The sequence below is a fragment of the Lepidochelys olivacea genome, assembly GCF_965140295.1.
Source record: "Lepidochelys olivacea isolate rLepOli2 genome assembly, chromosome: 8".
Taxonomy (NCBI): domain Eukaryota; kingdom Metazoa; phylum Chordata; order Testudines; family Cheloniidae; genus Lepidochelys; species Lepidochelys olivacea.
In genome coordinates this window covers 91,613,135-91,628,641 of record NC_140418.1, presented here as the reverse complement: position 1 = coordinate 91,628,641, position 15,507 = coordinate 91,613,135, and the positions used below count along the sequence as shown (strand labels likewise).

The following is a 15,507-nucleotide window of genomic DNA, read 5'->3' as shown; positions in this document are numbered from 1 at the left end:
CTTGTTGCCAAGAAGGCTAACAGCATATTGGGCTGCATTAGTAGGAGCATTGCCAGCAGATCCAGGGAAGTGATTATTCCCCTCTGTTTGGCACTTGTGAGGCCACATCTGGAGTATTGTGTCCAGTTTTGTGCCCCCCACTACAGAAAGGATGTGGACAAATTGGACAGAGTCCAGCAGAGGGCAATAAAAATTATTAGGGGGCTGGGGCACATGACATATGAGGAGAGGCTGAGGGAACTGGGCTTATTTTGTCTGCAGAAGAGAAGAGTAAGGGGAGATTTGATAGCAGCCTTCAACTACCTGAAGGGGGGTTCCAAAGAGGATGGAGCTAGGCTGTTCTCAGTGGTGGCAGATGACAGAACAAGGAGCAATCATCTCAAGTTGCAGTCGGGGAGGTCTAGGTTGGATATTAGGAAACACTATTTCACTAGGAGGGTGGTGAAGCACTGGAATGGGGTACCTAGGAAGGTGGTGGAATCTCCATCCTTAGAGGTTTTAAGGCTCAACTCGGGATGATTTAGTTGGGGTTGGTCCTGCTTTGAGCAGGGGATTGGACTAGATGACCTCTTGAGGTCTCTTCCAACCCTAATCTTCTATGGTTCTATTATTGTAAGTGAATAATTCTATTCATTCCTCACTGTCCTGGACCCTAAATTCACCTGTATTGTTTTTTAATGTGTGGGTAAATGAGAGTAACTAGAGAGCTTATAGTTTTTATTTACATCACAGAGATTAATGTAGGTTTTAGTGAATAGACATGACAACATGATTTTATATGGTAGTGAAGGTGCACCTGATGAATCCACAGAACTTTATGCTAGGCTATTTGAAACCAGGAGAAAGGATAGGCAGTGAGTAAATCATCTTAAAGGTAGATGCATTATACACAGCTGAGTTACTTCTGTACCTTACCGTTCAGAGAAAATAAGCTCTTATATGATGGGGCCATAAATATCCTTAGATGAATTCCTTACTGTAGCTTAATGGTCTCCATTTGTATTGTACAGAGCTTCTCTTCAGGGTATATTCTGTCTGTCTATGTTTAATTTAACCTATACCACATTCACCACCGTGGTATCAGAGTGTATGAACCAATGCTAACTCTTAGATCCTTTGTTGAATTAAGATCTTTTAGGTGATTATCTATTTTAGGGATTTGTACTGCCTACTACCCATCATCACAGTAGCTAAGCATGAATGCATTGGTTGGATGTTATCAGTATTCCAAAGCTGTTTGGATGAAGTGGGAGGGGTGTATGGTCTGATTTCTGGAATTGTGTTAAATACACAAATGTTAAATGTTGTGTTAAATGACACAAGGTTTATCTAACATATTATGGTTATGACAATGAAATGTTATCTATGTACTCTAATCAAATCTAGTAATCTAGTCTGAGGTAGGCCTTTCTAATACACACATCACGGTGGTTTCTGGATGCCAGATTTTAGAGTCTAGTAAATCTGTGTCCCAAAGACGCTTGGCATGGAAGGGGATGATTCTTCCACTTGTTCTTTTTTCACTTATATCAGTGGTGATGTGGTTTGATACTGATGTTCTGAGACAGGACAATATCATTGTCCAGGTATTGAGGATACACCATTTGCAGATCTCATGCCCTACCTAAACCCACTTGTTTGTTTACGTACAGTGACCAAGTGATAACATAACACCTCTGATGTATGTATAACGTTTCCATTGTTGTCCATAGTCCATCTGTTTGTATCCATAGGGACCTCCACGGGTTCTAGCTAAGGGAGGGTTCAGTGTTTTGCACAATCTAATTCTATTCAGAGGACAAAAGTGTCTCCCTGCCCTGGTCACCGGTGAGGAATTGCCTAATTTTTATAGCCATATATGGAAGTGGGCTGCCAGTAACGACGATGTCAGGGGAGTGAAATGAGCATATTTAGTCACTGACATTTGCTTAAAGTAAAGGGCTCTTTGACTCTCTCTAGACCATAGGACTGACCAGCCTGACCTCACTTTTTGCACCCTCAGGGTTGCTGAAATGAGTTTGCTAAGCACTGCGAGTGACAGAACTATTGCACTGTAATGGGGATTTCAGCCTCCTTGCCCTGTGCTGATGCAGCACAGCAAGTCATTGAAATAGCTTAGTAGGTAGGAGGAGACAATCATGAGCTTAGGATATGGTGTCTGTCAATTGAACTTAAAACAAAAGTATGCTGCTTTTGTCAGTCAGTGACGGTACCCAGTAGGGATTCAGGAGGCCAGTAGTGGCTTTGAAGCCTCAGCAGCCGGGCTGTCTCCCTGGCCACAGGGTGAAAGTAGCTTTCAGCTTCGGATTAACACTGGCGAAAGGTGACCTAGAAATAACAGGTAAAAGATAAGCTGATATTTTGGCGAGGACAGAGCTGCCCTTGAAAAGCATTTTTGCTGTGCTTAGGGCCTGATCCCAAGCTTACTGAAGTCAACCAGTGTATTTCCTGTGACTCAAGTAGGCTTTGGATCAGGCCCTTCATGAGGTGGATGAAAACCTGATCTTATATACCTTGGACCCTTGTGCAGCTAAATAAAGCTTTATCCAAAAATGGATTCCGGCTATTGCCCTACCCAGTGTTCACTTCTGCACACCAGGAGAGCAATGTGCTCCAGTACCGTGGCATGGGGAAGCCCTGCCTGGCTATGAACATACTGTAAGACAAACATTTACCAGAATATAATGTGATGGCTGCCTAGCCTGGCAGTTGATCCATTATGTTGTCACTGGTATCTGGTTGCCTTGCATCAGTCACATCAGCTAATGCCCTCATGCAGCTCCACACAGTTTTTCACAGCATGACATAACAAAAGAGAACTGATGGCAGAACAGAGCTTGTCTCTGAGTGTCTCCTGGCTTAACTGATTTGCCTGTTCAAATGTGATTTTTCTCAGGAATGCTTTTAATCAATAATAATAATAGAACAGGCCGGGTCCTTCATGGAAGAGAGCAAAATCCACAACATTTTTGTGGTGAAGTAGTGCTGTGAGGATCAAAATAGCATTCCCAACACCCAGCTGATTTCAGCAGCAGTTTTGCCTGCATCAGGACTCCAGATTGAGCCTATGGAGAGAGTCTTCTAGTAGCTGTTCAAAGGCTAGACACCTATGACTCTATTGTGAGGATTCCTTCAGTGGAAACAAGATTTAAAATGGGTGGCATTTTTATGGCCAGATAGGGTTTGATTCTTTGCACTCTGAAGTCAATGGTAGCCTTTCCACTGATTTCGGTGGGTGATAGCTCAGGACCATAATGTAGAGAAGGCCAGGGGTTCTGTTTTAAGATACAAAGGTGGCACCATAAAGCTTTGGACCAATCCTAACTGCTACTACAAACGCTTGGATTAAATTTCTTTTGGTCATGAGACTAGTTACCTGGATGGCAAAGAAAAGCCTATGTTACTTGTGTTTGTAAGGGAGGGGAAGAGAGAAGTCTAGGCCACTATAATTAACCCAGGGTGGTATTTCTATGACAAAAAATACCCCTGATTTTAATGAACACAACTGCTTTGAAGACTGGAAGTTGAGATACAGTACCTGGCCCTACAGAACTTTCTTCTCCAAATTGTAGAAAGACCCACGGAACAAGAAGTGTATTTTAATTTTGGGTCTGGTTGAAAAATGGTGACAAAAATTCAAAATTTGTCATGAAAATTTGAATCAAGATGTTAAAAATCCACATTGCAGGCCACTCTTCTGAGAAAGTAATTTATTATCACTAGAGAGAGAGAGAGAAGGGTGCAGTGTAAAGACAAGCCTGGGAACCAGGACCTCTTGCAGGCTAATGCTGGATCTGACTCTGACTCCCTCTGAGGCATTGAGCACGTCACAGTCTTTCGGCCTGCATTTCCCCAGCCATAAAATGAGTTGGAGGCATATCTGAGGGGTTTGAAAGCCAAGTATGACACCCTTAAGCCTTATCTAATCTTGTCAGGAAAACCATGCCCACTACAGCCCTCAAGGGACATGAAACTACAGATTTATCCATGTTTTCAAAACAGTGCCCAGATACAGCTGAGTGAATAATTGATTTTTCAATGTACTGGCAGTTCTGAAAAATAAACAAACAAAAATCAGGTCAAACTGAACCAAAAACTTCTGCAAAACTTCATCAAATTGAAAAAATCTGTTGTGGGTCGATTCACAGACATTATGAATGAATGACTATGACATTTTGGGCTGCAGTCCAGATCAGTGCGGGGCTGTGTCACCACTTGCCCTGCAACCATGGGTGCCTCACAATGCTTTGCTATTGTAACTTCCAACTTTGGTCTATCACAAACAGCCTGCCAGCGTGCAGGTCACATGCTGTTTGCGTATAGCTGATCCAGCCATTCTACCCCCAGCAACCTGTCAGCAACACTCCAGTGACACTTTGGCTTCCACCAGCCTTGGTTACCACTTGCAGGATGACCCCAACACATGCCCCGTCCCAGATTTCCCCCTAAAACATGTGTTCTGCACTGTTCAGCCCTCTCATGGACAGTCCCAATATATTAGGTCTGTTGCCTCGCTAAAGGGATCAATATACAACAGTTTGCCACCCTAAATGGAGTTACCCATTTGAATTAAACGATAAAACAAGTTGATTTAACTACAAGGAGATAGATTTAAAGCGAGTACAAATATAAGGCATTAAAGTCAGAAATGGTTACAAGAGAAATAAAGATAAGTTGCTTCCTAGCACTAAATCTTAACAAACTAGACTTGGTTCAAGATGAAGTCCCATACTACATGTTCCCACTAACTCTGCTGACCAAATTCTCAGCCCAGGGTCTACTCTCATAGTTCAAAGGCTTTTGTCTTCTAAGATGAAAGAGAGAGAGAACTTGGGGTGGTTTAGCCCCTTACTTTTATGGGTTCAGTCACCCTTTGAGAATGCCTTTTCCTGAATGTTACTTCCAGATAAATTTCATTCCTGATGTGAGGACGGAGACAGAGTCTGGTGATGAAAGAGGTGCCATGCGGTTGTTTGCTAAAATGCAGATCTATCTGTTCCTATCCCCTTGCCAAAGAATGGTCACTTGACAGGTGATTGCCCATCAACTTTGATGACAGGTGGCTAGAGGCATCCACTGTTCCTTTTCCTTTGAGAAACTGGTTTACCCAAGCTTGTCTGGTAAACACATTTCAAACCTAATTTCCGCTTATGTTCATCACTTTACATATACGGTTGCTACATACATTTCACCATCATATTATTGACCAGCAAGTTATTACTTTTCAAATGATACCTCAAAGGGCATATTTTGTACAAAGATTATTACAATAGTGTGTAGGGTGTGAATACAGGGGCTTATTTGGTCACAATGACAATAACTAGTCACTGGGCCCAGGCATGATTTCCAGCTAGGTGGTTAAGGCACACACCTAGCCTGTGGAAAACCTAAGTTCAAGTCCTTGCTCCAAGGCTTATGTAATTATTTATACAAAGTGCAGCAAAGATTGAGAGAGACCCACACCAGAATATCCCAGTGACTAGGTCACTCTCCTGCAGCGTGGGACACCCAAGTTCAAACCCCTTCTCCACATCCTGCAGAGGTGGGTGACTGAACCAGGTTCTCCCAGAGAAGAGCTGCCCATTTGTAGATTTCCTTGCTGCCTGCAACAGAGAATCAATCATCTGGTGCTTAGTTGTCGCTCCCTGAGAAAGGAAGAGAGAGCAGGAAACAGTTGGAAGGAAGAGAAGAAACAGAAGGTAAAGGAATGAAAATAAACATGCAGGAACATGCATATTAAAGGTACTAAAGTGCAAATCAGGAAAAAGTAAAGGTCAGTGGGGAGGGAGAGAGGAACAAAAATAAATAAGAAACCCAAGAGAAAACAGAGACTTGTAAAAGAAGAAAATAGCCATAAATGGGAAAGAGATGAGAAGATCTAATGGGCGAGCACAGGAACTGCCATGCTGACTCAGAGTGATAGTTCCATATAGGTTTTTATACTGCACTCATCATTGTAGTATCTGAATGCCTCGGTCCATATAGTTCTGTATCCTGATCTTTGAGTGGTACCGGATGGTTCAGTGAAGGGAAAGAAATAATAATTATGTACCCACCTCACCAGGTTTTGTGAAGATTAAGGGCCAGGTCCTGCAAAGTGCTTGAGGTTATTCAAGTTTGAAGCTGACAAGTGTTTTTAGAAGTGTATAGGATTATTATTATTATTAGGGCAACTTTCCCAAATAAATCCAAGTGCAGGAGCTGCAAAACATAATCTCTTCTATTTGGGCCCCAAAGAACTTGAAGTGTATGGTTTCAGAAACCTGTTGTCTTTGTGTAAGGGAAATGCTACGTTTATTTTAAAAGGGAACCACATGCTTAAATGGTCCCTCCTGCATGTTAATCTCTGTTCTTTTTGCAGAATGTTACCCCTATAGCCCTGTTAAAAGGCTACTTGATGAGAGGCCATTGGGGCTTTTGGAAAATTTTGTGCCCTGAGAGTGTGGGGGGAGGGGGAATTTCCCCTGCTGCAGAACAATAATGAAATAAATGCTCAGTCCAAACCAGTCTCCAAGGTATGAAATACCAACTCCCGAGTACAAGGGAGGTTTAGGTGGCTGGGGTTGTTTCAGGATAGAGGGGAACAAATTACTTCTCCCTGGCCATGTAGTCAATCCACAGCCACTGCTGCACCCTGAAAGGTCTGGCAAGCTAGATGAGAGGCAGAGAGAGGTGTCCAGATACTCTGGTGAGGGGCAGGCAGTCTAAAAGCCTAAGCAAGGGAGAAATGGAGTGGGATGGGGAATGAGAGAGAAGTATGAGGAAAGCTTTCACACAGAAAGATGGAGAAAAGGGGACAGAGCCATGGAAGAGAGGTGGTGGGAGAAGAGATGGAGAGTGGAGAAGAAAGAGAGACGTGTAAGAGTTGAAATATCACGTAAGATTCTTTTTCATGGTTATGGACCTGTAGCTCACATCACTATTGATGAGACCTGTCCTGGGATTGTACTGAGAGAAGATTCAACTTCCCAGGAACATATAGAACAATTCTTCTCACAAAGGGAGGCATATCTTTGTCAGAGTGACCCTACATTTTGCTGGGAAAAACCCCAGACATTGGTGATGTCTACAGGAAGGCCTTTAAAACCTTATTACAACTCGCAAACATTTCAACAGGTTTCAGAGTAACAGCCGTGTTAGTCCGTATTCGCAAAAAGAAAAGGAGTACTTGTGGCACCTTAGAGACTAACCAATTTATTTCATTTCAACCTCATTTAAAAAGCAATGGTTATTGTCATATTCCCATTCTGATGCCATTTTGCAAGCCTTGCTTTGGAGTTTTGGGTGCGCTGAGATTATAATAGATTCTGCCCCACAAGGCCATCAAAAAGAAGAAGGTTTGCATTTGTGACTGCCCTTTCCTCTCGCTCTGTGTGTGTGTGAGAGAGAGAGAGAGTCTGTGTGTATTACAGAAATTACAGAAATTGGTCAGAAATTGAGGAGAGGAGGAACTTTTTTTCCCTTTTGTCAGCATTTGAATGTTTCTGTTTTCTTCATTGACATTTCTAGTTTAAAAACATTTAAATCAACTCCGCAGCTGGTCAAAAAGCAGAAAACTTTTTTTTTTAAATGGTCACAAAAGTTTATTCCCATTTATGTCAGAAATTTGAAACAAAACGAACCAGCTCTCACGTAATTCTTCGTTTGTTGTTATGAACGAGGTGGCCCGCCATTTGGGATCCTGGATGCAAAGCCAATCACAGAACCGCTCAGGTGAACGAGTATATACTAAAGCACTTTCCTTTGTGCTCATCAATAGGAGCAGTTTAGGCCCTTTTGCAGTGTAAAGCAGCTTCACATAAAGAAGTGGGGTTGACTCCCAGGGCCAAGTGTTAGTGTGGAGATACCACATGCAATCTGAGAGGCATTTTGGAGCTAACAGGCTTTTCCTAGGTTTCAAATTCCGTTGCTGGAACCAAACTGCCTGCTGAGTAGTCAGTTCAAGTTTGGGGTGGTCTGTGGAAGGAAGCAGTCTGCTTGGCTGTGAGGCTAAGAATACCTCCTTCTTTGGACAAGACAGTGGTTCCTGATCTGGGATTCCTGCAAAAGGAGGCTGCCTGTGGGCAGCTAGTGCTTGCTGCTGTTCAGGGAGAGAGGACTGGTGCCATTTTGTAAATAAACAAATTACACTAAGAAAATACTTCTTGACTGGGTCACCAATTGCTGCTCCAACTGGGAAACTGACCTGCAGGGCTCCGAAATCTGGCTACCACTCAGCCAAGGAAGGAACAGTTGTAAGAGGTCAGTGGCATGAGAGAGACCAGATTCTCATGTCAAAAGTTTTCATTCATAGGTTGCTTGGCCCCAACTACCATGGCTCAATCGCTGCACGCTAGCTTGGGCACCAGTGTTTGAAAGACTCCTGTGACATTGCTGCACTGGATTCATTATGCACTGCTGGGGAGAGCTGAGACAGGGGAACAGGGGGAATCCTTAAACCACAGAGACACTAGATTTTCAGGGACTGCACTTTCATGCCCCTTCTCCCCCACACCCCCGACTTCCCTGATTTCCATCATTTAGTGCCAGTTTCCCTAACACAGCCTCCTTCCCCAAAGACTGTCCTGTCCTCCACCCACCCGCAGTTTCTCCCTCTCTCCTCAACTCTCCCCCACACCCAGTACATTCTGTGCTGTTCTGGGTATGGAAAGTAACTGTAAACCATGCTTAATTAACCTGTAGGCACTGGTTGCTGTGCACTGCTCCCCAAAAGGGTAAAGTAAGACAGAATGTACTGGAGAACCTGGCCCTAAAAGTGAAAATATTAAAAAATTATTTTAGGCTGATACTGCCTATCTTCAAAACATTAGAAATATCCCACAGCAATATTCGCTTTGGGTTGTTTTGTTCAGTATTAAATCTATGACATTTTAAAAAAAAATTAAATAAGGAAATTCCCAGACCAAAAAACATATTAAAATGGAGTTAAGGTTGAGAGTACAATCTGTTATTTAGGGAGAATACATGATGTTTATCCCAGAAGCAAATTTTGTAAACTGAGGAAGTACAGAGTAAGTTAAAGTTACGTTTTAAAATAAATTCGAACAGGTTAAGGTGTGGAAATGCACAAGTAGGGCATGCAAACAACCTTAACTCTGCCTTAACTGGACAGTGGAAAAAATATGACAAAGAAACAAACCCTAACCACAAACACTAAAATACATAAATCACAATTGTTTGTGTTTTGATGCTGTCACAATGATTATAGGCTGAATTCATACATGACATAACTCCATCACTTTCAATGAAGTTGAGTCTTCTGACAATACTCTTGGGATGAATTTAATAAAGCATTATAGTATACATTTTTAGTACTGCTAGCTAAATTCCTTTCTTTTATTCTCCTGTTACAGAATAATTTATTCAATATGGTTATTGGGTAATACTTAATGGCAATATCTCAGGTTAAAGATAATTCAGTTCTTTGTACCCTTTCAGGTATCAGCCAGGCCTGCAAGCCTCTGGGTAGTTACTCCATCCCTTTGAGTAGTAAGCTCCAACAGTGAGGAGATCAAAAGCTTGTTTCTTGTTATTGATTAAGATTTAGGTCCTTCTGGGAGGTGACTCTTTAGTGTCTGGAAATGGTGCTCTGCTGGAAGATAACTGTTGAGCATGCATTTAGTCTTTAATGATCCTGACCCCAGTCCCCCTCTTGTCTGGCTTTATTTATGCTACAGAAAATATTTGGATCAGTCTTTAGAATTCAAGAGCTGAACTTGATTAAAGTACAAACACATCCCCTTTCTCTGTGATTTTCCCAGAGGACACTCTCGTGTAATAGCTAGAGCCAAACTTGTTTCCCTTCTCAGAACTTAAAGTCCCTTCCACGTTCATTCTTAGCACGCTTCCTTCCATGCACACAACCTGTTGACACACAGAACTCCCCACAGCACACTTTCCCTGAGAGTGTGACATAGGCCACAGTTAGAATCAATGTCAGATCTAAGCCTACAATACACAAGCCAAATTCAGCTCTGACGCAATTGCAGTCACTTCAGTGGAATGACTGTCATTTTCACCAGGGCTGACTTTGGCCTGAGGAGCCCCTGTCTCTTGGTGATGGACTCAGACTACTAGATTCATTCCTTTTTCTCCTCCTTGGTAAATCTAATAGTTTCCTATTGAGACCATAACAATTCTAACTGCCTGTGTTCTGAAGAAATATCTAAAACAATGCATGATTTTATGTAGCATATGTACTGAAACCTGTAGGTGCTGCAGCATGAGTTAAGGAGTTTGGCAGATTTCCCCCTGAATTCCTTTGCTTTTATTGGTACACTTGTACCTCAGTGAGTCCCCTTCTTCATTCCAGTGAGGAGAGCATTGTGGTGATATAATGGCAAAAGACAATTAATTCCAGAATTTTGATTTAACCATTCAAATACTGAAGAACTAAAGTACTTGGTTTGACACAAATGATTTACCAAATTTTGTAGGCCAGCTTATATTTGTACATTAGCATTAGTTAGATTTTGACTGCCTGACACTTTCTGTAGTTTTTTGTGAGAGGTTCAATCCAGATTTGAACTTTCCCAGAGTTCTGAGATATTTAGATGGAGGTTCAGGACCATTGTTCATTTATAACTTTGCTTTTGAATCTATTTAGCTTTTTCTTCTTTATCTATCTGCACTTTCTTTTTAAAGCCTGATCGTGGCAGATAGATAAACTTGCAAGGCACTCATATACTTCATTCAGTGCTGTATAAATGAACAATATACCGCTACCTATTTATCTGTGTTTGGTGGCCCTTTGTGTTCCTTTCTCATTACTCTTCTCAGTCTTTGACAAGCTCCTACTGCAAGTCAAGGATACTTCTCTAACCTTCACTTCTGAAAACATCCTTTCATTTTGCTTTGGCTGCTATGGATCTGCCTCATGTAGCGTAACTGCTAGTGGTATTTGGACAACTCAGCTTGTTTTTTAAATTGATTTTGTGTTTGTTTAAAACTTGAAGAGTTAGTGTAGTGTATTGATTACCTCTCAAATTCCAGGATTTGTGTTAGTAATCCTGGCATTGTTTAATCATTTTATAAAGTTTCTCATCATGTATCCACTGGAGACCTGCTTGCCTCTAAAAAGGGACTTTGTCATCCCATCAAAATGTGTTGGAGGTAACAGAGCTTAGAGGTTTTTCCTCGTATTCTGTAACCTGTGTAATTCAGTTTCCCTATAGTAATTAAGACTAAAACTCACCTAAATACAAAGGGTTCACAAAAGGCCCCCTTGTACCGTATTAAACATGGGTCTGATTCAGCTCCCACTGGAGTCAAGAAGAATCTTTTCGTTGACTGCAATGTGTGGTGAGGCAATGGGTAATTTCACCATAACTGCACCCCCATTTACCATAAAGAGAACTAGTTCACTAGTAAAATGTGTGATCTAATTTTCTGTCCCAATGGAGAAGGAAAATAGGTATAAGAACAAATGCAGGTAAATTCAAATCTGACTTTTATTCACACATAAAGGAGGTAAATTCATTTTCGGATACAGTAAAATGGGAGACAAATGTATGGGATGATGACCATACATATTGCTTCTGATTAAGAACCATGAAAGAAATAAAGAGAATTATACAGTAGATTTCAATGTGAAAACATCTGAATAATGAAAAAGAACAAAGGACAGGATCCTCTTTTCCTTACTTCAGCAAAACTCCCACCTAAGCCGTTGAGAGTTTTGTTCAAATGAGGACAACAGGATCACGCGGTCAGTCTTGGAAATTATTTTGATATGCATTGCAAATGCAAGGGAAGGGGATGGGGTGACTCAAATGAGACTTAATAATATGCTATAATGTGACTTACACTTAAGCCAAAAAAGTTAGATCATGATTAGGTTTTGTTTAGAAATAAAAACGAGGATGTTAGCAAAACAGTACATTTTATTTGTAGTAAGTGCTACTGGATCCAGTCTCACTGACTTCATGCTGCACACAACTTGAATGGTTGTGCACAATCAGGGCCTGATCCCAGGCCCATTGAAGTCAATGGAAAAGCTCTTCCAATGGAAGAAATCTCACATCAAGGCTTGTTAATTTTTGGTCTTAATGGGGAAGGGGTAATGAGAATGGAAAGATGTTTGCAGGGATAGGGATTTATGGCTTGATTCTGCAAGGTGCTGAGTATTTCCTGTGAGATGCTGAATTCAGTGGGAGTTGAAAATGCTCAGTATCTCACAGGACGTTCTCAGTACCCTGCAGGATGGAAACCTTTGGCTTTGCCTGTCACAGAGGAAGGGCCTCTGAGACATACCGTACGTGCTTTGAAAGAGGAAGGCAGAGTGGTCTGTAATTGCTATGCTTGGGCCACTGGAACGTAGGAAAGATTTGCCTTATGTATGCACTGCAGACGGTGCTGGATTCCCAGCAGGGCCCAAAGGGCTGTATACTTCAAGGAGGAGCCCTAGCTTCTCTGATGGTGGCAAGTCACTCAGACTACACAGGAAAAATCTGGCAGCTAAATTACTGCACAGATTTAAATCTGCCCAGTTTGGGGGGTTCCAAAAGTTTAGCATGCTGGAAACTGAAGAACAGATATTTGCCCACAGAGCACTTTCTGGGTGGAACCTTTTATCATCAGAAGTGGCTCTATGGAATTTAAATATGCAACCTTTCAGACAGTATTAACCCATCCTTGCAGAGAAGGTTTATGTTATGATCAAGTAATTTGTCTCCTGTACTGTGTTTGGATAACCTAATACATCACAATTGTACCTCAGCTTCCTATAAATTATATATAGTAGATGCCAGTGGGCCACGGTTCCTGGTTAAGTCAAATTTAATTAGAAAAAATGAGAGCCATATGGTAATTCTGAATACAAGAAAAACAATGTCTGTGTGTTTGGATCTGGCACACCCAAATATTTTCCTAGAACATTCATTTTAATTCTTGCTTCTGAGCACATAACCACACATAAATAGGATTTGATATTTTTACATAATCCACCTGACTTGTTTTTACTGCTATATATATTGAGTAAGCATTGCCAGCTAGTACATACAGAAGGCGTAATAATAAATGGTAAGATGCAAACTTGCAAGTTAAATTAGACACATTTTAAATTGTTGATTAAAAAGAACACCATTATCTAAAATTACAAAAAAGTACGTATTGCTTTTCTAATGTGCTTTTGGTTTTTTTTGTTCACCAACGTGACAGAATTATACTGTGAGGGATAGAGAGTGGAATTCAGTTTTAAGATCAAGGTCAAGTGTGTTAATAAAAGGCAATACAATAATCTAACTTTCTGAAACTGTATTTGAGTCATTTATGGCACTATGCATAGGTTAGGACTATAAAAGCAGGCTTAATGAGGAAAATTATATATTAGGAATGTATGCAAATAGTTGACATAGTTCACTCCCTCAATAAGTATGGAAATCAGCAGTATCAGCTACAATAATTTCCATCTAAATTGGAAGCAGAGTTGTTAAAAGAATGAACCTTTTGTTATCCATTCCCCATTCCGACAAATGCTATTTTCCATTTCCTTTATTTAGCCAAAGACCAGCTCTGCTCTATGTGGGCTTGGAGAAGCTCTGCAATTTCCATGTGGGCAGATTTCAGAGCGACAGACAGAGCAGAATTACCACTCTACATGGGAAAGAAAGAAAATGAATTTATTATGCAAATCTTTAAAATAAAAATCTTACCGGACAGCTAAGGGTTAATGTCAGTGTTGAATGTGGAGAGTGCCATGTGCCAGTTCTACTAATGGGAAAAGGGGTTGCATGTATTACAGTGACAAAACTGCCCATAACATCAACATGGCCTAATCATTCATAGAGTCATATAGTCCAAAGCCAGAAGGATCACTAGATCATCTAGTTTGGCCTCCTATATATCACAGGCCACCAATACCACCCAGCACCCACACACTAAACCCAACAACTAAAATGAAAGCAAAGCATTACAGCCCACAGAATAATACCAGACTATTATGTGCCACAGGCAGAGAGAAGGACTGAAGGGGACAAGTGCTCAAGGCCCCAGCAATGACAGAGAAATGATTCAATGAGATATACTCAAATGATCCTGCCAAGAGACCCACACCCACATGTAGCAAAAGAAGGTAAAAAAATAAAACCATGGTGACTGCCAATCTGACCTAGTGAAAATTCCTTCCTGACCCCACGTATGACAATAAGTTAGGCCCTAAGCGTGTCAGCAAGAACCAGCCAGCCGAGCACCTGAGAGAGAGAGAATGCTGGCAGCCGCCTCAGAGCCCTGGCCCTCCCTGCCCAATGTCCCATCTCCAGACATGGTCATCCCTGATGCTTCTGGGGAAGGAGAAAATAGTTTTCAAATGCCAGATGTTTCTCCCTTTTGTCTGTCTTCCTGAGAAAAGCATCAACTGTAAGGAGATGTGTGTGAATCTGAACATAGTCTCTCATCACAGTATTTAGCAGGCTGCCAATCTTAGTTACCAGAGCAGCTGCTTTATCTCAGTAGCTGACTACCCAAAATTAAGATGAGTTGTGGAGAGAGATTGTTATAATCTCCACTTGTGTATGTTTAAATTAAACAAAAGACATTACATTTGGTGTTCGGCTTGTGGTCATGACACTGGGCTCTCCTTCCTGAAGTTGGTCAACTTGATTTATCAGCAGAAGACCATTTTTGCCAGCTTGCTAGGTCTAATTAATCTGTTTCTAATGAATTCATCATGGTCGTATCTTGCCCAATTTTGGGTGCTGTCAGCAATGACTATTCCCCATTAAATAATGTCTGAATTAAGAAAAATTGTATTTAGAGTATGCTTGTATTTGTCTCCATTTGAGTGTGTATGTGTAAACTACCTATTGCCACGCAGATTGAATACATAGATCAGTATACTGTATTAATCTCAGATAGCTAGCCCTGCCCATATGTTCCTGTCTGCTCTTTCACCCTCCTCTGGCATCATCTTGAAACAACGCTGCTCTCTGGTAATGAAGGCTGTGAAATTCATCCTGGATAATTTGGTTCTTGAAGAGACAGTGCGTGATCATCCTCCTTACATACGAACAAAACCAATGCATACAACTACTGAGAAATTCCACACTTAAAGCCACTGTATATAATTCCTCTGAAACTTCATCAGTTAGTTGGCAGTGTGGTGTGCTGCCAGCTTACAATTGGTCTGGCTATTAAACATGGAATTGTGTTTATGTAAATGACATTGTTCAGTCCTTGTCACAGTACCGAAAGCTGTAAATGTATAAGCAATGCACTGGGGTTTTCAAATGTTCCTTAACTAAATAAGAGACTGATTCACATGTTGTGCTGCTACTGAAGACTATACTCCCAAGGCTGAAATGAGATTTTTAAATGTGCTAATGTGGTCTTTGCCAAGGCAGTAGTTTCCTTTCCAGCCAGATGATCTATCCAACTTAGGAGTGGGTGAAAAGGGAGGAATTGGACAATTTGATATATATCGCTGATAGGGCTTTTGTTGCAAGGCTCTCTCTTGACAAGATCCTAAGAGCTCATTTCTGCCTTTCAGATACATTGGTGCAACTCTCAGTC

At 41.3% G+C, this 15,507-nt stretch overlaps 1 protein-coding gene across 10 annotated transcripts in view; it reads right to left on the bottom strand.

Annotated features, from left to right (window-relative positions):
- Positions 1–11,449: 11,449 nt before the first annotated feature.
- The window catches only part of KANK4 (KN motif and ankyrin repeat domains 4), a 56,279-nt gene continuing 52,221 nt past the window's right edge, over positions 11,450–15,507 (bottom strand). For all 10 annotated transcript variants that reach the window (XM_084636851.1, XM_084636855.1, XM_084636852.1 and 7 more), the window contains one exon: positions 11,450–13,593. In XM_084636851.1, coding sequence (XP_084492977.1) covers positions 13,492–13,593 — 102 coding nt within the window. In that variant the 3' untranslated portion in view covers positions 11,450–13,491. The remainder of the gene's footprint in view (positions 13,594–15,507) is intronic.